At 41.6% G+C, this 24,896-nt stretch overlaps 1 protein-coding gene across 6 annotated transcripts in view; it reads right to left on the bottom strand.

Moving 5' to 3' along the window:
• Positions 1-479: 479 nt before the first annotated feature.
• The window catches only part of ncam1a (neural cell adhesion molecule 1a), a 122,743-nt gene continuing 98,326 nt past the window's right edge, over positions 480-24,896 (bottom strand). For 2 of the 6 annotated variants that reach the window (XM_088279179.1, XM_088279180.1), the window contains 10 exons: positions 24,212-24,396; positions 24,044-24,140; positions 23,317-23,484; positions 21,266-21,391; positions 14,832-14,956; positions 14,077-14,257; positions 5,309-5,510; positions 4,994-5,110; positions 3,857-4,228; positions 480-2,215 (listed from right to left, as the gene is read on the bottom strand). In XM_088279179.1, the coding sequence (XP_088135305.1) occupies positions 2,107-2,215; positions 3,857-4,228; positions 4,994-5,110; positions 5,309-5,510; positions 14,077-14,257; positions 14,832-14,956; positions 21,266-21,391; positions 23,317-23,484; positions 24,044-24,140; positions 24,212-24,396 (1,682 nt within the window). In that variant the 3' untranslated portion in view covers positions 480-2,106. Of the gene's footprint in view, positions 2,216-3,856; positions 4,229-4,993; positions 5,111-5,308; positions 5,511-10,177; positions 11,415-14,076; positions 14,258-14,831; positions 14,957-18,713; positions 18,762-21,265; positions 21,392-23,316; positions 23,485-24,043; positions 24,141-24,211; positions 24,397-24,896 lie in introns of those variants that run through there. The other 4 variants (XM_088279181.1, XM_088279182.1, XM_088279184.1 and 1 more) reach the window with 3 other exon arrangements.

Raw genomic sequence — 24,896 nt, 5'->3', positions numbered from 1 at the left:
CAAGGCCGAAATGTTTTGAGTGCGAAAATTCGGCCCGTTCAAAGTTGCGCTAAACCAAAAGCAATTGCCGATTTACAAATGTGGCAAGAACGCGTTTAGTTCCCGTCTACCAAAATCTCAAATCTCCAATTTTTTTTTCCGAGTCCAAAAGGTTTGTTGAAAATTATGCTAGCTAGATTTTGCTTCTAGTCAATAAATAGTTACAATGACAAATGCAATTGATTACAAATAACAACAAACACGACTTGCGCGCAGAGAACAAGACACAAATTTTGCCATCTTACAATACATTCAAACCACATATCTCCAAATTTCGTGTCCCCCCCCCCTCCAAATTTCTTAAACACTCTTTGTTTGCTTGCTTAGTTTATTGCCCAAAAGCACAAAAACATTGTTTGGATGAAACAAAAACAAAAAAATGGAGATACTTGCTTTTCATTGAAATGTTATTTGTTTTGAAGATTGTTTTTTTTTTAGGGGGGGGGGGGGTGATTATTTTCAATTAATTATTAATCAGCTTTATTTTCTGGCTATTAGTTTTTGTTGTTGGCCTAATTTTCATTTTTTAGCACACAGTTTTAAACAACAGTTTAGTGGCTTTTGAAATGAACACAAAATACATATAACGTCACGAAGAAAAGTGTTAACGTGTGTTAGAGGGAGATACTCAAAGCAAATCCAAGTTTGGAACCAGACGATTTGGTGGTTGAGCCCGATGCAAAAAAAAAAAAAAAAAAAAAACTGTCGTAAAAAAAACGACGTCGGAAACTGAATGGTGAGTGTCATCGTAAACGGGTTTGCGTACCGTCATTTTAGAATAGAATCATACTTTGTCGGAATCCTTGAAAAACAAATTCATATAATAACATTATCACAATAAGAACCCAATGACAGCAACATGTACAGAAATACAGTAACTTTGCAAAAAAAAACACACAACCCCCCCAAAAAAATAGGCATGCTAACACTCTGTATGACTAAATCTTGCAACCCCCCCCCAAAAAAAGCTAAATAGGCAATAATGTCTGCACATTAATTAATTATCACAACAAAAGGGCAAAAAAGCCACAATCCCAAATCACACAAAAGCGTTTTTTTTTCTTGAACGAGAAGGCAATTGTCAGTGAAATAAAGCTACAGTCCAACACAGTCAAATTAAAATGAGCCGACTTCGTCTTTGTGGTGGTGTGAACGAGCATTACAGGGTCACATAGGAAAAAAACGAAACAAAATAAAAGAGAAAAGCTCGAGGAGAAAAATTGCTATGCTCCGAGACTTAAGTTGCAACGTTACAAGAAAATCGCATTGACTTATTTGAAAAAAAATGTTGAATTTAAATGACATAATGCCTAAATTTACAATAATTGTTTTAATATGGATTGACCTTTTGTCCACATACTTCGACTTTTCTAAAAAAAAAAACAAAATAGCAATTGAGTGACGGTGATATAACATTTAATTTTTTGTTTAATTCTCGTAACAATTTTTTATTTAATCATTTTCGGCCCAAAAAATGCAAAAAAAAAAGAAAAAAAAAAAGCATTCGTTCAGTGATAACTTCTTTTTTTTTTTTGGATGGCTGAAGTTACTTTCCTAAAACTGAATGTGAAATTACAACTTTAGTCTAATTCTGACATTCCTTGTAAAATGACAACTTCTTTCTTGAGATATTACAACTTCAATCTCGCAAAATGACAACTTTCTCGTTAAATTATCTTTTTTTTTTTCTTCCGGTATAACAATGATTTCATTGCTGTAACTTTTTTTTTTTTTTTACTTTGAGCATTTGACATTTTTTTCTTCCCCATTTCAACATGGCCCTCAACTCTTGAGGTTTTCGAAAAGCGACCTACTGTAAGGCGTGCGCATCCAAGTCTTGATATTTTGTTGATCCCAAGACAGCAAAAGACAAGACACCCCGTTTTCATGACTGCTTTAGGTTTTTTTTTTTTTTGCTTTTCCGTTAAGATGGCGGGCTCGCCGTGTGAAATTTATGTGGAGGTTTCAGTGACTGTGACCCTAATACCCATCCTAACACCCCGCCCCCCCGACCACCACCTTGTTCGGACTCTCCAAAAGCAACCCCGGCCTTCCGGGCCTCCCCGATTACGCTTTGCTCTCGTTGCCGTTGGTCCGGGGCGCCTCGTTGGGGACCGTCTTCACCTCGGCCGCAGTGTTGTTCGCCTCCGTCTTGACGTCATCCTTCATTTTCCCGCTGCGAGGGCGGAACACAAGGGAGGCTTCTGTTAGCTTTTGTAAGACGCTTTTGAGGGAAATTGTTTCCCCCCGCTTCGCGCCCTCCTTTCGGAAGCGTGTTTCACACATAATGGGATCACCCGTCCGATCCTGGGGCCATGCATCGGAATGACGGCGTTCGGGCTGTCGCGGTCGCTGCGACAGCCGGCGTGCAAATGAAGACGCGGGAGACACAATGAAAGGAAAAAAAATAAATAAAAGATTGCTGACCTACAACGCAAACGACACAAGAGGATTAGCAGGCCGTCTGGGCCGAGACGCCGTTCTAACGCCGTTGTTGTTCGCGTACGTTTGGAGAAAAGCTGAAAATAACAGCTGACGTGGAACTCTGGCAGATTAGAAAGAAAAAAAAAAAACGAGGTCAGCGGTCTCTGTTGGCAATTGTGCGTCGAAAATAGCTTGAAAGGGATCTAAAAATAGAAGTATTTAAAATTAATTAGAAGCACTTACCGCTATCATTCAAAATATGTGTTTTACATTTTATTTTTGGTCATTCGTAAGTGCAGAAAGGAAGAGAAAGTCTGCAGCCGTCGGATGAATATTAATCCAAATGACGGTTTAGTTCCCGTTTGTTCACGTAGGGAGCATCTTACGATTGCAGTCAGCACTCGTCTTGTTTTTGTTGTCGACATTTGGCCATCACATCAAAAGATGGGACGCAACTTTTATGGCAAGGTATTTACATCGACCACCCAGGAATGAACATCTCGTCCCACGGAACAATATGTCGCACTGGATGCTCGATTGCTTTAGATTTCATGTCGGAAAAGAATTCCTGTGATTAGCGTAATGAGCGCGCCTTAGCATAGGTTAGCATTCCAACTTCAATGTTGCAAAAACGTCTGTTAAAAGTTTGCTTGAATGAGAAATAAAAAGAAAAAAAAAATGCGTAAAAAAATACAACTCGAACGACAAGAGTCAACTGGACAAGTTACGAGAGACAAAAGGATGAGAAGTTATTGTGAGAAAGCAAACGGAGGATGTGAAGAAGCGGCTGCTTAGTTGAGGATGGAAACAAACAGCGAGCCAAGTGGTGAATGATGACGCTTCTGCACCGCTAGCATCCCAAATGCTCGTTTAGACCGCGCAACAATATTAAAAAAAAAAGAAAGAAAGAAATCAAACATCCCCAAAAATATTGGTTTTCATTACTTTTTGCCCAAATGCGATGAAATTATCATCTTGACTTATTTACTAATCACAGACAATTATTTTCCGATCTGACAACATACTTGTTAGACACTACACAAGCTTTTAAAAGTTTGGATTAAACAAATATTTTCAGCCTTTTTTTTGGGAAGATCCAGCAATTAAAAAAAAATGAAGCACCAAAATGACTTATTCGTTGTTATTTGCACAAATTCAACTAAACTTTGGTGAGTACATACTCGATAAAACTTAAAAAAAATATTAAGCAAATAAACCTCAAAAATTATATCCTTACTTTTTTTCCCACTCTAATTAAAGTCTATTCATTACTTTTTTTTTTTTTACACAATCAGATTTAATTCTCCACCCAGATATGAACTTAAATTAAGCTTAGCTTAGCTAGATACTATCGGTGCAGCAGCGACAAGTGTGGAAGTGCAGACGTTCATACTCATTTTGGGGTTGCGTGATGGCATCTGTGCACGGAACATGAGTCGCATCCTTAGTCGGGCCGTCTACGTGACTTGGGGGGCTCTCGGGGGCCTCGCGTTGCTTCTGTGGCCCCTCGCCATTTGCTCTGATTGGCTCTGAGACGGGGGCGGCTTTAGGGGCGTCGCTCAGGTCCACCAGCGGGCCCACTTCGGGTTGGCTTTCGACCGCGCCCGACCGTGCAGCGGGGCTGCTTTTCGGGGGGTGGTCTTTGGCTGGGCTGGGTTCGCAAGCCGGGCTGTTCTGCGCCGTGCTAAAGCTCTCCGCGACCGAATTAGTAGCATTGGAGGGGAGCATGTCTACCACCAGGGGGGCTGCGTTTGGAGCGGTGGGCCTGTTTTTAGGGGGGGGGGGGGGGGGGGTGTAATGATGGGGGTTAAAGGTGTGGGGCGGTAGCACCAGCAGAAAGGTGAGGGTGAGAAAGTAAGTAAAGTTGGGGGTAAAGGAGGAGAGAGAGTTAAGGCTGAGTGAGTGCTACTATGCTGCAGTCAAGCAGAAAAAAATGAGGCAATCCAAATTTTAGCAACTCAAAACAAGCTTGTAAACAACCATAAAACATTTGGAGAGCAGGACTGGTAAACTTTTTTTATAATGTCAGTATTCATCAAATAAAATGTCAGGATTTTTGTTGCATTAATATGAATGCATAATTCAACTAAATTGATTCTGAAGCTACTTGACTTTTTGTACAAAATATTCCTGAATTATTTCATGCATTTCCGCTTCAAGATTTTTTTTTTTTAAACAAAGTGGATTACACTATACTTTTGTACGCAAAAAGAAAACGGCGCGACTGAGTTAAAGGAAGTTCTTAAGGAAAATCAAATGAAGCAAATAACTTTTTAGAGTCAACTCAACTCATTTCTGTTGAGAAAATGAACTAGGACAAAACATTCAGGAATTTGAAGAAATTAAACAAATAATCCATTAACTAGCCAGTAGCAAGCTAGCTAACTAAACATACAGTTAGCTAGCTAGCTAGCTGGCTAGCTTGACCGGACTTCAACCAAGACTTTTATGATGCATTTTCCGAGCCACTTTTTCCCGACAGCAGTAAAAAGAGAAGCAAGCAAAAAGACCAGACGTCGCTCATACGCACTCAGGTTCTGTCAGAGGCGTGGTCTCATTGGGCTCTGTGGGTCCGACTCCCTCCTGGTTCTGTGTTGGCGCTTCCTCCGTTCTCACCTCCACAATGGGATCCTTGGACTCATCCTTCCTGTTGGTCCAAGACACAAGAGCACGTCAGGCTATTCCATCTGCCTTAAGGGCTCAACCCAATGTACTACAACATGAAGAAAAACAAAAAACAAAAAAAAAACTCGTAAAAAAAAAATTCCGTATCACTTCGTTGTTTGACCTTTATTTTTGTTTTTCGGCAGAGCGGGGGGGGGGGGGGGTGCATTTTAGGACTCACGTGAAGGCGGCCTTGCCCTCCTCGACGTCCTTGCTCTTGGCTCCCGGACCGGCCTTCCCGCAGAAGTTGACAGCGATGCACATGAGGAGTCCGCATTTGTTGAGGAAGTAGCAAATGACGTCCACGGCCACCAAAATCACAAAGAAGACCACGATGACGATGCCCACGATGGCGCCCGTGCTCAGGCCAGAGTCCGAAGCGCCTGGAAACGGTAGGGAAGGGGAAGGAAAGGTGAGAAATGCTGATTATGATGCCGATTAACTAACACAAAGAAAAATGTAAACGAGAACAACATGACGGTTTTGCTTCAACGTCATGTTTTGTTTGTTTTTTTTCACTGGAGTAGGTGACATTTTTTTTTAAGAATGTTGTTGGAGTTTCAAACCCAACCCCCAAAACAAAATTTGTTTTTTTTTTTGTTTTGTTTTTGTGGGGGGAACTAAAAAAAACAAAACAACTCCAAAACATTAATAAAGCATAATTATACAAAAAAAAAAAAAGTAAAAAATGAGCTTTATGAGCTTCTTACTTGAAAGTGCCGTGCTGCCACCTTGTGGGATCGATACGCAATTACAAAGCCCTTTCGGCGGTGGGAGGGTGTCCATTATTCACCAATTTTGCGAAGGTTCACTCGATTTCTATTAAGCCTCTAAGGAAGGTCAGCTGAGTGAGAGCACTGGTGTTGTGGTGGCTAATGGGTGACTTGGCCGCTCTATGGTGGCGTCACCATGAGTGAGAACGCCTCTTTTCCACTTCCGCAAATACATTTGCCGGCAACACACGCTCAATTGATTTCTAATTGGACGCCTTCCTCTCCTCCGCGGCCTCGGTTTGCGCCGCCTGCTAAACACACGACGACGTCGCTTCATTTACATTTGAACAGGCGCAATAAATCATGCGGTGTACGTTGAGCAAAGAGGCTTGCGGTGGCGGCGAAACACTCGGGTGTTGTCACACAACGGGGGGGGAAGAGCATAAATCAGGCCGACGCAGACGTTTCTCTTCACGGGTTTTGTCAGCTTGCGGCATGTGATAAGCCTCAGCCAGAAGCTTTGATGAAAAAGTCATCAACAGAGCACCAAGATGACTGTTTACATGGCTTCGAGTGACAGCTAATGATTTTCCCTTCCCTACTTATCCAGGTAGTCCGGCAAACGGCTTTGACAGCCATTTGAATGCTAATGAAGCCCGGGCAGCTTTTCAAATATTAAAACATTCATTTAACGACCGATTTGAGTAAATTAAGTCACGAGCACGCTGGCGGAATGAATTCAATTGGAACGTGAAGTGACCTCGATATATGCAGCATATGTATGTAGATTATGTCTACGCTCGGATGGACGCTGACCCAAATTGGTCGATGAAATCCAAAGCCAAATCAGAATTTTCCCACTCGAGTCAGAATGCGTCCTCGCATATTTTCACCGGAGAGATTTATTTGGATGGCCCTTACATCTCATGGCGAACGCTACATATGCAGTTCATTCCAGCGGACGCCTTGAAGTCGCCGCGGGAAGATTTCGCCGGCCAATGCCGAACGAGCAAGAGGAACATTTGGCTGGCGAACGCCTCGCTATAGCGCTAGCAACAAACAAAAGGGGATTTGCAAACTAGCTTAGCGCTAACTTGGACGAGGATAGTGGCAACGGAGACGGACTTAAAATGGGACCAAAGAGAAAAAAAACAGCCTTTGTTCTCCCCGTTTTGGCGGTTAAAAGTCCTATTTGGCTGCCAGGATGGCCGAGTGGTCTAAGGCGCCGCGTTCAGGACCCAGTCTCCCCAGGAGGCCTGGGTTCGAATCTCGAATTTCCCCATTGTGGGACTAATAAAGGCATTATTATTATTATTATTATTTGAAACGAAGAAAGCCAATGGATGCATGCTTAGCCGTCCTGTATGTTGACGCGCCGCCGTCGGCTAAACTGAAAGACGTTTGAATGAAAAATGAAACGTGATCGAGCTCCATTTAGATCAAATTGGAGTTTTCACTTGTTGGACTATCAGGTGGGGGTTTTTTTTCGGCAAAAGTGAGTAACATTCGAGTTGATTCAGTCATCCGTATACTTGGGAATAGACAATGTGGATCTTTGTAATTCCAGGATTTGTTTTACGCTTTCTCAGTGAATGAATCGAAGCAAGCTTTCCATTTTGGATGAAAGAAAGTAGAAGTTTTGTGGATGGAAAGACAGGATGGCCAAAGGAGAAATGAGTGAGAGCAGATAGAGGAGGCGGCTGGGAGGACGTCAGGCGACATTCCAGGTGGACCTGAGCCACGCGACGTCCTTTCACCGAGGAAGGACACCTGGAGAGAGGACACGGAGAAGGCAAACAACTCACATGCGGAGAGACGGCCGACAAAAGACCCAAACTCTGACGCTAAGCTAAGTTTGTCTTCCGGGACGCTCAGAGGATGACGCGTCGGGATCGTTTGGTTATGCCTGGGCGATCAGACGCATTGCTGACGAGGTGAGGCCTCGTTTCCTTGAAGCCAAAATCGTTGCGGATAATGGTCGACCAAGAAAATCGGCGTCCAGTTGCCCAAGCAACGGTCGGCGCCGTTACCCCAAACAGAAGAAAACAAATACGTCAATTCACGGAAAAAGAAGAAAAATTGAGGAATGGTGTTGACGTGGCATTTACAAGGAGTGTAAAAAAAGAAACACTGAAAAAAGAAAAAAGGTATGAAAATTAAATCGGTCTTTGTAGAAAAGTTGGAACCTAAAACAGTGAGAATTGTAGATTTTGTTCAGAAAAGTTGGAACCCTTCTAAAAATTTTTATTAACAATTACGGATAATTTATGAGGAATTTATTTGTTTTCATGAGGGGGGAAAAAAGAGCAAATTGTGGATTATTTGTGGGCCCAAAAAATAAAATCAATAAAAACTTTCACAGAAATTAAAAAAAAAAAAGTCATGCTTCTTTTGGTGAGAAAATAAGTCCTAAGGTACACAAGTTAACCTTTTTTCTGAGAGAAAATAAATGTAATACAACAACAGATATGACAATCTGAAACAAATCTCCAAATAAATAAAAGAAATAAAAAAACATTACAAGTGCAGAATCTCCCGTCAGAAAACTTTTTCGGGGAAGTTAACAGCCGTGGTGGTTTGGAGGCATGAGTCACCTTGACCACATGAGATGACAACCGGATAATTGTTCTTTTACACCGATATTGTTTTCCCGCATCGAACCGTTGTCAGTTTTTCGGCGATGGCGGCCGACTGAAAAACGGCGCTAAATGATTGATGAGCATCCAGAGGGAAGCAGATGCCCGAGACCGCCCCCCCCCCCGTTCATTAGCGGGTGCCATGTTTTAATTAGCGCGACTGAGCAAACAATCTCCCGCCGCATCTGTTTGATGAGAAGAAAAACGTACATGTGTTTTGCGAGCGCTCAATTGTCACTCATTTTTGTATCGCGTGCCCTGGCGCAGCTAATCGCTTGTCGACGCAACCCTACTCGAAATAAGAAAATGAAGACAGAAAATAAAGCGTTTGAGCAGATTAGGTAACTCCCTATTTGCAGTTGGTCAACGTAATATGCCCAAAATGGCCGACTGGCTGGATCCTTGTGACGCGTAATCATAAGACATGGCCACCCAATTTTGTGTCGATTGATAAAAGTGGAGTGGGGCAGTTTTTTTGTTGTTGTTTTTTTTTTAACTTTTCAGGGAGCGCCAAAGGGTGACTTCAGAATTGGGTTTACTGTACATTCTACATACATATTAGCCGAGATTTGTGCTTTGTTAGCTAACATATTGTTAGCATTAGCATAATTGCCAAAGCCATTTCTAACTTACTGGAACTTAAAATTCTAGTGATGGTTAAATGAAACTTTAAATCTGCTTCATGAACTAGTTGTAGTATTTTTGGACTCCTATAGATGGCACTCTCTGTTCAACATTGGGTGGAAAGCACACAGACCTGCCGCTTTTTTTTAAACCCTTTATTTAAACCAACAGTGCCATCTAGAGGACTCAAAAATACAACCACTGGTTGGTCAAGCAAATTTGAAGCTTCATTTTCTCATCACTAGTAAGTTCATCATCCATCATCAACTGTCGCTTTGTTATGACAGACGATACTTCATATTTTCTTTATGTCTGTGTAGCTTCTCAGTCATGGAGGTGAATCGAAGCAACTGGACTCTTCTTGTTTGTTGAATGTTCTTTTTCTTCTTGTTTTAAAATGTTCAAATATGACACACAGGCAGGTATGCTAGCCTAACAATATGCTAGGTTTTGGTCAACAACCTGTTTTTTGAAAAAAAAAAAAATAAATAAATAAATAATTGCTTTTCGTTGACGTCAGTCCCAGTCCACAAAAGTTATAGAAAAAAAGGTTCCCGTTTTGCACTCCAGATGACAAAATCATCGTCACTTCAGTGAAAGAAAAACAGACACACTTTATTTCCACCCCATCAACGGTTACATTGAAACACACAAAGATATGTACTTACAAAAACGTCTTCAAACCCAAATCCAAACAAACAAAAAAAAACATTTCACGTGATCCAAATTGAAGCTCCTTTTTTTTTTTTTGTCATTTCCCCCGCGTTCTGGTATAAAGACAAGACGAGTGAAAATAACAGCGGATTCCTCTGTCTGAAAAGATTATGTACACACAAAACATGACAATTTCACTCTTTTTCTTTTTTTTCTCTCCCATCTCTCTTCAGTCCTTTCAAGGCATTTACTTCCAAATGTTTCTGATGCCAAGTGGGAGAAAAGTGCATATGAATTCATCGAACGTTCCAATTGGGAGTGGATATCCTCGCCTGCTTTTAACACATTCATAATGCTTGGCCAGGGGAGAGCAACGGCTGAGCATATTTTTCAATAACCGGATTTTTTTTGGGGGGGGGGGGGGGGGGGCGCACTTCATGCTCTCTTCATGCTCTTAAGACAAGAGAAAAAGAAGAAATAAAAGCCTTTTTTTTTTTCTTTTTACCTATTGCAGTCATACAATCATGTGACTCAAGTTCACATTAAGGCATTATGAATGTGTTATTCCGAACAAAATGCCACCCGCGATCCGACTCGCAACATAAACGCAACGAGGGATGGGCATCAGGATGCATTTCCTCCGTCGACAAAGGGGGGGGGGGCTGATCAGACAATTAATGGATGAATGCTTTCAAACAACAATTTTTCTGACGGGTGTTCTCAACTCTTGTTTGGACATGAGCTGCCATTTTGTGGATGCAGATCCTTTTCGCTCTCACTTCCTGTCTTAAGACTGCAAAATGGTGAACGAACAATCAATATCGTCGGGGGATTCTTAGCGATCATTAAATTGATGATGATGCCCATCCCAAACTGGTAACACTTTAGACCAGGGGTGTCCTCGTAGGAAAAAAAAATATCTTGGGATGCCACTTTGATATTCTTCACTTAGTTTTCAAACAATTTAATATATCGCAATCGATAGTTTATAGAAAAAAATAGGATTTCAGCTTTTCATTATATCAGTGACAAAAGAACAACAAAAAAAAAGATTTTAGCGTCGATACAATAAGGTTTAGATTTGTTTTTTGCTTTGTGAAGACTGGAGGAAAAACAACAGTGGGTTTGCTACCAATTGCGGGTCCAAATTAGGAAGAACAAGATAGGCAAAAATGTTCCAAGCTGGTCTCACGTGTTTATTTTGAGAATATGCGGCAGGGGGCCAACTAAAAAACGAAGGGGCCAAAAATTGCCCTCAAGAAGCACTTTGGACACCCCTAATATAAAGAGTCCTTTTATATATTCGACAACAAAACTTAACAAAAAACCAAAACACATGACTCAAAATCCCGCCAAAGAAATCTGATGCACAGACAGAGCACCCTGTAATAATAATCCCCCCCCCCCCCAAAAAAAAAGCAACTGCTTGGACGTCTTGATCTTCACAAGGCTCAAAAAGGCATAGAAAGCGAAAAAGGGGGCAGGGGTGCGGGTGTTGTGTGGATGTCAGAGCCCCCCCCCCTCAAAAAGGTTTTCCTTTCCTCCCGACAATCCCTTCTCCTCGGATGAGATCACTTTTACAAGAGCCAGAGTGCAGTCAGCGAGGTGGAGAGCAGAAGAGCTGCCAAACTGTACGTCACGCTCTGGCAACCCAACGTCGCTGCGGGCGGCCATCGGTATTCCCCAAAAGCCGCAATTCAAATAAAAGGAAAGCCGGAGATCGGTGCGTATGACAATGTCACGGTCCGCAGGTGCCCCCCCCCGACGAGACGAGACGCAACAAGAAGAGGGTGGAGAGGAGGAAAGAGAAGGGGGGGAAACAGGGAGAGACAGAAAAAAAAACTAAGTCAGAAATACAAAAATACAAATCCTGAAAGGTTGAAATAGATTACAGTGAGGAGTTAAAAAAAAGAAAAACGAGAGCGGAAGGCATAGTTAGTTAGCAAGGCAGGTGATTTATGGCAGGCATGAGTGGAAAAGTGGAAGGCAATGGTGAAAATGGGCTTGCAAGACTGTTGGGGTTGAACGATTTTCAAATAAAATTCACCGGATTTTCAGGACTGAAATGTTTTTATTTTTATATAGTTTGGTTGGTCCTGCAACTCATTAAAATTAGAGTTTGGAGTGGCACACCAAAATCCCCGTTCCATGTTGACTTTCTGTAAATGACCGCCACCTAATCTGCGCCAGAGGAGCAGACGTCTGATAAGAGACGTACAATTTCATAATATTCTTCTGTGAAAAAAAAAATACAGTCATGACATAATCGAATTTTTTTGTCACACTGCATCAACTGAATGTCCTCCTTGGCCACTTGGGGGCAGTATAAAACCGACGGCTACACTGTCCATCAGTTCAGCTCTAATATTTGTCATCATCAATAGTTTCGACGGACTGGTCGTATTGTCTGTTGACATGTCTTGCTGCACCATTTGTGTTCAAGCGAACAGCAACGAATAGCCTTTCAGTCTGCCATCTTAAAATACAATACAATGCTTTGAAAAAGGACAACGAGGAGGGCCATTTGGGAATAAATGGAGAACAGGTAATCATGACGTCGTTATACGTTCGGTACTTTTTGTCCGCTGGTGTGCGGAATCGCGAGCTTGGTACGCTCAAGACGATCGGAAGGAAGGGCCCATGCGTTGCGTTGATGAGATGAATGGTTTGGAAACACCCCCCCCCCCCCTCACATTTTATCAGCACTGCGAAAGCTTTTAAGAGGAAAGTAAACGCGTAGCCTGGGGAGATTTGGATGCCTCCATATCCAAACAACACATTTCAAACTTTTATTTTATGCCACCACAGGGCGATGGTTCGAATGAGTCGATTTTTTTGTTATTTCTGTTTTTGAAGTGATCCAAATCTCCCACAGCTATTTTTTTTTTGCATGCCATGCACTGGCAGCCTTTGAATGGAGGGTTTCCAACAGCGTCTAGGGCAGACAAGATTCATTAATTCCATGCAAAGCGAGAGAAGGCGGCATCTCCAACCAACCAGGTCACGTGACAATCTGCAAGCTCATGTATTTTCAATGTCACTCTCCAGATTGACTTTTCATTTCCTTTTTTTTTTCCAACCATGATTTTGAAAAGCTATCGATACTACTTGGGATAATTGACCAGAATGTTTTTCGATGAGGCAACGAAATGAAAATCATTTCCCATAGAAATGAAGAAAAAAGCGCTTAAGACTTTGGATTTTTTTGGGGGGAAAGTTTTTTTTGTTTTTGTCAAAACTTTTCTAAGGCCGCGGTTGATTGTGGCGAGGAAGCAGCCCAACTTCAACATTATTGCACGAAGCACAACAGCAACAACAACCGAGCCAAGGCCGACCGTGACCGCTGCAGTTGAGCTTTTAAGGATTAACCGCACCAAAAAAAGAAGAAGAAAAAAAAAAATCACTCCTGGTCTGCCTGATATCTGCCGCTGCCTTATTGCGGCCGCCTTAACGATGCAAACGTAGATTAGCAGCGCGGGATGCTGAGCTACACGCCGTTTCTGCTGCTGCGAAAACCTTCTTGCGCTATTTACGCGATCGCTTGCCGTTATCTTGCCTGGCCCGGCCGCGGCAATACCGTCAGGTGCCTTTTGAAATGCAAATCAACTTCTCTTTGGCCAAGGCATCGCTCAAGAATCTGCAGTTGCGCTTTAAATGCCAACCCAAACATTTGGCTGAAAATATACGCTTCAACAGACACCCCTGCACCATTGCAAGCCTCATGTTTTTAATTCATTCGTCGTGTCAAAGTAGGTCCGTTATTATTATTTTAAAAATGCAGTTCCGGAAATATGGACAGCTAATTTGCTGCGCTCTGAAGTTGAGTAAATGAATATTTTTATGGGGCATTTCAAAAAAGTCAATAAAGTAGCCCTGACTCTAAATAAATGCCCAACCACATTAAACAGGAACATTTTTCAATTAAGAATATAGAGATTGTTTTGCAAATAATAAAGGCCTTACCCCGAAACGAATTCTTTCCACAATTTGAATGGAAAAATATAATACGCATCTGTACAACTACAACGTCATCATATCGCTCTGCTCATGACATTTAAAATGAATTCATTTTTACACGATTCCACCAGCAACTGCTTTTGTTCCTCTCGAAAACATTTTCTGTAATGATTAGGATTTTTGAATATGAACAAAAACTCAAATATCGCGCCTGCAAAAAAAAAAAAAAAAAAAATTATGATTTGTAGAATTTTTTTCCTCGACTCTCAACAAACGACTCGTAGTAGCAAATAAATGAAGTTGTGCGTATGTCTATGTGTTGGTGTGCGTCTCGGAGAGGGAGCAAGGCATTCTGAATAAAGTACCTGGCATGGTGGTGGGTTCCGTGGCCGTTCTGAAGGACAGGATGCCGGGCTCGGATTTGCCCTTCTGGTTGACCGCCACAATACGGACCTCGTATTCGGTATTCCAGTCCAGTCCGTTCAACACCACGTAGTCGCTGCCGTGTGGCTTGCGGATCTCTGGTTTCCAGTCGGACACATGCTTCTGAGGAAGGAAGCGGCGAAATAGGCTAAGGGTTGACGTTGATGATGATATCGTATAAAAGGGGAAAAAAAAAAGATCTGATGGACTTAAAAAAAAAATTATTAAAAATGAAAGTCAAGCCAACATTTGAAATATTTCCACGAAAATGATCACAAGAACACATTGGAAGTGACGTGAGACGAATCAAGTCAGACGAGAAAAAAAAGAGACGGAAAGGTAATTAATTGAAATCAAATCTACAGAAACTAATCAAATTCAGTTTAAAGGAGCGCAATGTCTCGACATTTATCAAACTTTTGGGAAAAAGTCTCTGCAAGACCTTGGCAATAAAACTGCTACGAGGTTATGATCTCATTCACAATATAAAGCAATATTTTGAAAGCGCCTTCTAGGGAATTAAAAAGAAAATCCCAGCGTTTAATTCGCAACATTCATTATTTCCATTTAGTGCTGATTTCAGTTTTGCTCCAAATGAACTTCCTCCTCAACTCACTTCAACAAAGTTCCTTGGCAACACGCTAACAAATTGTGGGGAATATCGTAAACGAAAATAAAGCAACTCCAGAATACTTACAGCCTTGTATCGGACCAGGTAATGCTTAATCGGGGAGCCGCCGTCGTCCTGCTTGATCCAGCTGACCTTAAGAGCATTGCCCTGATTTTGAACCATGGCCTCCAGTTTCGGGGCGCTGGGTTCCCCTACGAAGAGTAAACGAAGAGACCAGTCAACACAGAGGTTGCCATTAAAACAGCTACCACTAATAGATGCCTCTTTCAGCCAACTAACTATAGTCGGGGAGCGAACCCCTATTTAAAAAAAAAAGAAATTAATTCAAGGCACTTTTAGGCCCTCGTTTATGGACTATCACTTTGAGGGCATCGCGAGCCTCCTCATTAAGGTCCGCGTCCTGTGAGGAAGGACCGCCGAGACGCGGGATAACGAGCCTCCGAGCGTCGATGCACATTAATGCTAAGGAAGTTGACTTGGTTTGTTGTTTGTCGAGCCGCTCGTTAATTATGAATAGATGCTCAGAGAAGAGTCTCAATCCCACTTGAAATATCCGCAACGGCAATCTTACGCCTCACATGTGATCTGTATTAGGAAACGTGGCCTTTCGTAAACAGACAAAAGAAAAAGGTCAAGCTTACGTTCCAAGAGGTGCGTTGCAGTTAGTTTGACGAGAGCAGCGACAAGGGAATGTCAGAGGAGGGAAGCAGTAAAAATTAAAAAAAAAAATTTTTTTAAAAAAGGTGGCAGGCACAACAAGCATTGTTGCTCGCTTCATTTGTTGTTTTTTCGCCCAGGCTCAAACAGACGGACAAAGGTGTTGAGAGAAATGGGGAAAAGGGGGAAAAAAAAAAAAAAACCTCTTTCATGCAGGCTACAAAGTTTAGATATGTAAATTACACCGTCGGCATTTGTTTTAAAACATTCATTCGTGAATGAGGGTTAGAGCTGTGCAGTGTTTCAGTTCTCACGAAATAAAAACATAAATAAATAAATTGAAAATAAAAACATGCATAGCCAATATTGCAGAAAACGGTGCTATGCTAACAGTTCTCGCGTTGGTTTTCCAAAACGTCGTTTCGGCGTTTAGGATCATTTTTGCCCACTGAAATATGAATGGACTTCACATGAACCTGTTCCAGCTAAACACAAACAAAAATCTAATTAAATATCCATACTTGAAAACGTTAGGAATCCGTCACAAACATGCTATTTGTTATCTTTTGCAGCTCTGTGTTAGCATTAAGCTAGCAGACTTACACGCAAAATTGTGTGGCTGCTGTAGTTACACAACATGTAATTCTCTTTTTTTTAATGTTTAGTTTGACAGTAAACATTAAGTTGTATTGGCATTAAACAGCTGGTAGTCTTTTTTGCGATTAATTTACGATGCCAAACTGCAGGCGTACGCAACCATTACGGAACGCAGTCACATATTCCACATTAGATTCACATTTTATACCCCCCCCCCACACACGCACACAAAAAAAGTCATAAAAAGTACATGGTGGCTGGTTAGATATGGGGATGGCCAAGACATGATCGTGACGACACATGCACAAAGACAACTTCCTGTGAGAATCAACACAACCGAAAAGAAAAAAAAATGGCAGAAGAGGAAGAACTTGCATGCAGCACATAATGTCATCGGCCGACCAATCAAAGTGTGAGGAAATTCTCAATAATGTAAACAATTAAGGCTTATCAGGGGAACGCAACGAGGTTGTTCTGTTCTACCACATTCAAAAAAAAAAAAAAAAGTGCATTGCAACATAACCAAACAATTTAAGCTTAAATCAATAAAAAAAGATCTTTTTTTTTTTTTTTAAGAGTTATTTTTTAGCACTGAGATGATTAGATCACGTGCTTGTGTGTGGTTATTGGCAATTTCAAATGAAAAGAATAAATAAAAGAATTTTAAAAAATGGACTTTTGTCAAGGTCACATTCTCGCTCTCGAAAATAGTTCCGCTCCAGCCAAAATGTCATGATTGCACTCTTACGAGAATGCGCATTAACATTAATCTTTAATGTTAGTTGAGTGAGAGTCATTTCGACATGAATTGTCGTCGTCGTAATGAATTATGGCGGAAGTCATTGGCATGAGCGATGTCTTAATAATGGATGAGGCGTTGCAAAACGACTTCCGCCGAAACGGCCCGGGCCGACCAAAACGTGCGCCTCAACAGTCATTCGTCTGCAAAGAATGAACAAAAGTTACCTTCTGTTGGCGGGCGATGTCGACATCATCAGCACCATGCAAGAGCCACAAGTCAAAGTCACATGATGCACAATCACATGATTGGTCGGCGGGGTAAATACGGGGGCGGAGCATGAGGGAAGGGTACAAAAAGGAAACATTTTTGGAAATGATGAAAATGTGAACGGAAAAAACATGGAATGAACACAAAAACAAACAAAAAAGAAAGCAATAGATTTTTTTCCAATACAAATAATAATAAAAGTTTAAAATGATACTTAAAACAATGTCAATAAAGTTTTTCTTTCTTTTTTTTTTAAGTCTGGAAAAAATGGAGTCACTTTATGATACTTTTAAGAGCAACTTGGAAATGACTCCGAGCGGGGTACATGTCGAGAGATAATCGGAAAACATTTTAGCATTTTGAACCCCTCCTGGGCTAACTCAGCAAATGTCCTCAAAAGATTATCCTGAGCGATTATCTCGTGGTGTGGTCATGGCCGACAATCGTAACTGCTGAACCTTTTCCATATTTAGGAATGCAAATCATTATGTATGAGTTCAACCAGAACCAATAAGTTTTTTTTAATATATTTTTTTTTTGCACCAATACATTTTATCAGTAGCCTAACCTTGTGATCTCTAACTTATGGGCAGTCACCATCGACAAGCTCATTTCAACAGAATTCCCTCAGGCGTTCCACGTGCTACGTACCACCACCATCATCATCATCATTAGTTTATATCATCCACTTATTAGGCTCCATTAGGCATGAAACACAGCAGTGATGTTTCTCTTGTCACAAACCTTTTAGAATAACTTTCATTTGGAATCGGCTCTGACACGCAAGTATCCTCTTGGAAGATTGAAAGCCAAAGAAAAAGTCAAAAGTCAGCCGATTTCGCCGACGAGAACAACAAACAGGCAGGCCTTTATTTACTCAACAGCATTTAATTTGGTTTATTTTTGTAATAAATACAAATATTATCAGTATATTCCAAGCCGAACGGGAGATTTAAACAAATGAAGCGAGGCTGCCCAGAATATAAACGTGGACACGCACAATTTGGTCATGACTTGCGGTTTGCTGCAGACTTCATATTGGCTCATCCGTTCACTTTAATGTCTGCGTGTCAACAATCGCATCTTTGAACTGAGAAAATTATTGACACTTTTACCTCCTGATGGGAACAAGGACGTGTCCATTTGAGGGAGCGGCTTCGTTTTTGTTTTTTTTAAACTGGCTGACACAGACGGTTACTAATTGGGGCACGGCGTCCATTAATTAGATGACCTCTACTTGAGGAAATATGCTAAGTTGCGTTTCAAACACCCGTTTTATGTGTTCCAAATGGAATTCGTTTCCAGTGGTTCATTAAACATGCAAGCAAATTAAAATATGTTAGAGTTACTCTGCCTACTGATAAACTACCATCAAGCTTTTAAAAAAAACAAAAAAACAAACAAACGGAAAAAGGCTCACGTTGTTTTTGTCCGCAATTGGACTTACAAACGTGTCATGTTACGACAAATCTAATGCATTCCACTCACATACGTTGCATGTTAATATCACTCCAGCAATATTCAACAAAAGTCACACGAAATCCATCAACTTCAATGCGGTTAGTAAATCCGCCACCAAGCTAAAGCTAGTCCGTTTCGCGATACGCTACGACACCAACGCTAGCTCACCACAGCAACGCCAGGCAAGTTAGCGACGGCAATGACGAGCATGTTGGCATACTCACTAAGCGCCAAACTGGTGGTGACAATAAGGGGCGGAGCCTCTGAAGACGCTGAAAGATGGTGGAACACGTTGATTGCTTTGTCCATTTGCCAATCGGACGTTTTTAGCATCTGTTAGCATGTGAGCGCAAATCTTCAAAATGGCAGCACATCGACGTCGATCATTCTCTTCAAGATTAGTACGCAAGTGCAAAACTCTTTTTGCAATCTTTTCATAGCAACCGCACCTTGACAACCCAAAAAAAAAAATTAAAAAAAATCTTTTGCACTTTCACTAGCCGCATTTCCAACTTGTAGCAGGAGTTGATTAAAAACTAGGCCACTTTTTGCACCATCCAAATTTGAGCTTCGTCTTTGATCCAACAAAATGTGCATCTTAAAAAACATAAACATAACATTCAAAGGACCAAAAATAAAAATGCACTCCTACGAGCGCTATAAAGATTTGTGAGATTTTGAGCTCTTTAAAAGCGGAATCCTTACGGGGGAGATTTAAATGCAAAGACGTCCAGCCTTTAACATTACGACCGCTAAGTATCTCATTGATTTCCTTATGATAATACACCTCGGTTCCCAGTGGCGTGTACCTCATTTAACGACCTTGCTTGACGCTAACGAGCTGAATTTGCAATTTACTGGCCGACAGAAGAAATGTTAAGGGGGAGAAATGCAAATGGGAAGCTAAGCTACAGATTCTGCTTAACAAACCTTGAGAGAAATGGAAAGGAATGCCATCTAGAAAAAAAAAATGGAGGTGATTGCTTGGCGTTCGTTCTCTTAAAGCGGGTTTTGGGCAAAAGAAAGCGGACAGGACAGGACAGGACAGGACAGGACAGGACAGGACTGAGGAAACTTACGTGTGAAAGAAAGACCTGAGAAGTCCGATGGAAAACACAACAGATGGAAACCGCCGCACACAAACAGAGAAAAAGAAGAAGAAGCAGAGACAATGAAAATGAGATTTAAGCAAAGTCCCAAACGAGGTCTTGGGAGGTTGACTCGGAGTGACGAGAGGCTTTTTTAAAATTTTTTTTTATATTTTAATCGCCATTCCCGTGAAGTGGTGGGAAAATCTCATCAAGTAAGCAAGGTGTCAAGCGAGGAGAGACTTCAGGAAGGACAGACGGATGGAGGGCTGGTATGGATTTAAAACAAAGAGTCTGACATTTGTTTTTGAGAAAATCAAAATGTTCAAAGAAGAGCGTGTGGGAGCATGTATGAGCTTTAAATATGACGTGTTCATGTGAAAATACATTTGAACTCAATTATGGCTTCAGTTACTTTTCAAATTGTCTTTGCCAAAATGAAATATTCTATATTGATATAAAATATTTTTGTTTTTGATGGCGTTACTTTGAAAGCAAATTATTATTATGATTTTTTTTTTTTTAGGTGGTACTCTGTGTAAAATGTTTGAGAAGCCCTGCATTGACGGAAAGAAATGGCATTTCCTCAAATAATGGCTGTCACGCTAATAGACGCCACAACTTGAAAAGCCCAGTCCACTAAAAAAGAAAAAAATTTGAAATATGTTGTATGCGCTCCCACGCTTTTAAAAATAGCATTTTGATCAATATTGCGTTTATGGAAAAAAAAATCTTCCCATTTTTAGCCATCTCAAAGGGCGGCCATTTTGTCACTTCTGTGGACTGAAAATGACATCTCAGTTGCTCAGGGCTGAGGAAACGACCAATCACGGCTCACCTGTTATCTGAAGCTTGGCCATGATAGGTTGTTTGCTGAGCTCTGAGCAACCGTTTTGTCATTTTCAGTCAACAGCAATTGACAAAATGGCCGCCCAGTGAGCTGTCCAAGAACGGGTGGATTTTAACGGCTTAATTCATATTCCATAAATGTAATATTCATCAGAATGCCGTGTTTCGACAAGTGGGGCTGCATAGAGCATATTTTTGTCGAGACTTTTGTAGGCTTGACTTCCCCTTTAATACGGGCACGCCACAATTTAGTGCGCATCCATATTCAACGTTCACGTTCCCAGGAGCGTTTTATCAGTCCTGTCTCAGTTTTTGCTGTAGTAGTGCATTTTTTTTTTTAAATAAATATGCAAATTGGTTGTAATTATATGTTCCGACTCAGTAACTACAACAACACAAACCCACAGGTCAACCAGTAGACTGGATACATTTCAGCTTGTTTCATTTGGCTTGCAAGACAAAACAATTATAGAGTTCTTGCGATAAAGATATTTACCGACAGCACGACCTTATCAAATAATTGATCGCAAATGTCGTCAAAGGTTCATCTTGAGCCAATAGCGCGAATGGGATGACTAAGCCTGGCGTCACATGTATGTTTTGAATTTTGCCCTTGTGAAGAAGAACCTTTTCTATGCCCGCTTTTATATTCATTGTGCTTCACTCAATTTTAGAAAGCCTTCATTGACAGAGTTGATTTTGTAAGAGCTTGCGATCACCGCGGTGACGTCGCCAACAAGCCCGGCCTTGGGAAAAGATTCCAAAAAGAACGCAGGATGGACGGGGTTGAATGCGGCATGGCGACATTTCAAGGACTGAAAGTGAGGACGGGTACGTACGGATCGGTCCGGTCTTGAATTTGACGGGCGCGCTGCTCGCGCTTTCGCCTTTGCCATTGACGGCGGACATCTTGACCTCGTAGATGCTGTCTGGCGTCAGGCCCAAAATGGTGATTGTGGTCAAGTCTGGTGAAGGGAAACAGAAAAAAAAAATGCTTCAGCTTGCAAAATAATGTTCATGAAATAAATAAAAATTTACATTTCTCAAGGGTTTAAAATGATAAAATAAAATTTAAAAAAATGTTTTGAGTGAGGGTTATTATTTTCTTGCGCGCAAAAAAAAATCCACAAATTTTAGAATTTTTAAAGTAAAAAAGTCCATAAAATGCATAATTTTTTTGAAAAACATCTTTTATTTTAAAAATACCTATAAAATCCACCACATCTTAAAAGTGCTTTTTAAAATGTCAGTTTTGCAAATTTTAAACAAGAAAATGGCCATATAATCTTTGTCAATATTTTACATCTTTTAAAATCAAAGTCCATAAAATCTGGATTTTTTTTCTTCAGAAAGCATTATTGTGAATCAAAGATTTTATTTTAATAATGCCATAACATGAGAGAAATGACCTTGCTCATTATAATTCGACATTTATTTATTTTAAATGTGACATTTTTATTATACTTTTCTATAGTAATATGTAGAATAAATTTACAGTCAATTTAATTCAATGACATTTGTTTTTCTGGACGAACAAGCTCCTACTTTGAAAACGTGGAGGTGCACCTGCGGCAGTACTTCTTTTAAACATGTGATGGCAGTCCTGCTTTGTGTCAACCGAGCCCCAAAAGTCGACTCCACGATATATCATAAAAATAAAGACATTTTCACTCAGGGGTGTACTCACTTTTGTTGCCGTTGCTGATTTACAGACGGTGCGCAAAAACTTTACATTATAACAATATGTCATTTCTTTCGTGTTGACTCCTGAAAAGATTTGGTCAAATATTTGAAAAAAAAGTCAAGAGCGTACTAAATTTTGTGAGCTATTGCACGTGGTTGTTGTCTCTGGTTTCTTATTAGTGCATTTTTGGGTACATTATAGCTGATGGAAAATATCTTCATATTTTTACTGGAAAATTTACAATTCAATATGTCAAGTGAAGATTCTTGTTCACATGCTTAGGGTCGGTGCTGCTGTTTTGGGTCGCAAATGGGCTCAGCAGCTACCTCTTAAATGTGTGTGGCCACAATAGCTCATACGCAATGACATCATTAAAATTTCTTTCTTCGTGTGAGAAGGGAGGTGGCTATTGCGGCAAATTAATTTTTCCAATTAACAGGCAGACGGCTAACTGATGAAATACCAAATTCAGGAACGCAGCGACAACTGAAGAAAAGCCAAGTGCAGGGTTCTCAGAACGCTGTTTCGGTCAGCCTTTTATCCACCCACGGTGAATTTTATGATGTCATTACTGCTAAGCACCAACCGGGGCTTTCTTGATTTCATTAAAAGGGACTGTTGGGTGTTCTTTGCCGTCGTGTGGGGCATGTCTGTTATTTCTGAATTGACCAATGCAGAGCGTGCGTGCACAGCGCAATGCAAAATGCATCCTCGGAGAGCTTGCGTTTTTTTTTTTGTTTGCTTAGCGCATCGGTTTACATGACAGGTGGCTCTCGGGCCGTGAGATGACAGCAGCCAGCGAGGAAAGCCGCTGACAGATACGCCCCATGCGGCAAACAGGACAGGAAGCATCCAGATACGCCAGCGCCACCGCGTCTCGGCGGGACCGGGCTATTATCCGGGGCCCGAGCCGGCTGTCATCTCTGTCTCGCTCTCGGCCAGACGTCGGGCTGCGTGCAACACTGTCATGTTTGGATTAGCTCCTGGTGATAGCTCAAGTGTTATCTGCCCCTCCTTCCGTCACGTCAAGGAATCCTAATTTTTGTTTATCCGCAGAAAGTTGACGGAGGAAAGTGTTGGAGTATTGGCGCCACAGTTTCCATCAGGTTTCGCATGACCGTAGTTAGAAAATGCTCTTTACTTGCAGTGATTCTCAAAGTGTGGCTCCCTCTAGTGGCACTAAGAAAAATCCATTTTTGATTTCACCTTCAGTGGCGTCGTAGTCCCTTCCGGTCCAGCCGTGGCCATCCAAGTGCCATTCTACCCGATATTTGATGATGGGCACTCCTCCGAAGGAGTCAGGCTCGTCAAACTCCACCACAGCTGAGCTGGAGAAAGGCTCTACACGTTGGATTTCTGGCGATGATGGCACTTCTGCAAGGCAAAACAACAATGGTGGTGGTGTAGGCATTAAGTACCCCGCACAAAAAAAGGTCCCTGAAAGTTCTTTACAGCTGGTGTAATCGGGGCTTTTAAAATGCCCTCGATCGCTGTAAAATTTCAGGGTCGACCCCTTTTTGAGTGAGGATGTCAGCTTTCTTCCATGTGTTCTCAATCCAGGCCTGCTTGTTGCGACTTGGAATTTTTGTATATAAAGACTGAACTCGATTCCGTGTCGCTTCCGATGATGCAGAACATCAACATTCATCCCACTTGTAAAACGTCACACCGAGTCCTGGCTTCACAAACTAAAACAAGCGGACAGTGTCTGGCTGTGTTGTGGCTCTGAAAAGATTTCCAAAGGCGCTAACATCTCTGGGTCAACTTCATACCACCCGTTCCGTATCGGTGTCAAGGTAATCGGAAGTTGGACTAAAAAGGGTCAATCCTGGTTTTTGTTTTACACACAGTTACATTTTTTAAACAGGTAAAGCTCAAAGGAACATGAGCACCACCAAGCAAATGTCAAAGCCAGATGAAAATAAACCCAAACCTGCTTGGATGAGAAGAAACTCCTTGGACTCGGTACCCATCACATTGGTTGCTGTGCAGTTGTAGCTCCCAAAGTCACTTTGCGATTCAGGAGAAACCTGCGCAGACCGTTCCCAATCAGACTTTTGCATCGTAATCAAAGCGACAGAGACGTTGTCCCGAGTGGTACCTCCATGTAGCTGTTGCTCTGCGTGCTGTAGATCTTCACGTTGGTGGTGTTGACGGAGGGTACCTGGAGTCCGTCACGGAACCAGGTGACGGAAGCCCCGGGGTGGGCCTCCACCTCGCAGCTGATGTTGGCCGGGTTCCCCTCCCACGTGTACACCGTCACCACTCCCAGGATCTTTGGCGCGTCTGCAACGTCACACCATCGCTACGTGGTTAGCGCCTCACCTGGAGGTTTTGATTCTTTATGAGGAATCTGTTCCACGGGATAATCGAATGACCCCGAAAGCCTTGCAAGGAAACTATTTGTACTAAGTGCACTCGATAAAGAAACTATTACGCTCCAATTATTCTTTCCCTGAAAAATCCACAGGGTGAGTGGAGTTCAGTGAGCTAAATGTGACCACGCTGAGACTGTTATTGCACATTTTTCATTTCCCTCAAGACACCCAGCCGTGTTTGTTACCGGACTGAAAACCCATCGAACAAATGGTCCCCAAATGAATGATCATTAACGCTGGTACAGACCAGGCAAGTGTCTCTATTTTTATACATTTCGAAAGGAGGTGGGGTATTTAGACAAGTTCATCACGTCAAGGAGCCGAGTCCACTAACCGGCGCGGCAAATTGCTTGAAAAGCACATCACGTGGCGAGCTCAAGTTGAAATAAAGGCCAACCTGCTTGAGCT

This window comes from Idiotropiscis lumnitzeri, chromosome 17 (genome assembly GCF_059441095.1).
Source record: "Idiotropiscis lumnitzeri isolate Australia: NSW breed Sydney's pygmy pipehorse chromosome 17, RoL_Ilum_1.0, whole genome shotgun sequence".
NCBI lineage: Eukaryota > Metazoa > Chordata > Actinopteri > Syngnathiformes > Syngnathidae > Idiotropiscis > Idiotropiscis lumnitzeri.
The sequence above is the reverse complement of the archived record's forward strand: the minus strand, read 5'-3'. Positions and strand labels throughout refer to the sequence as shown.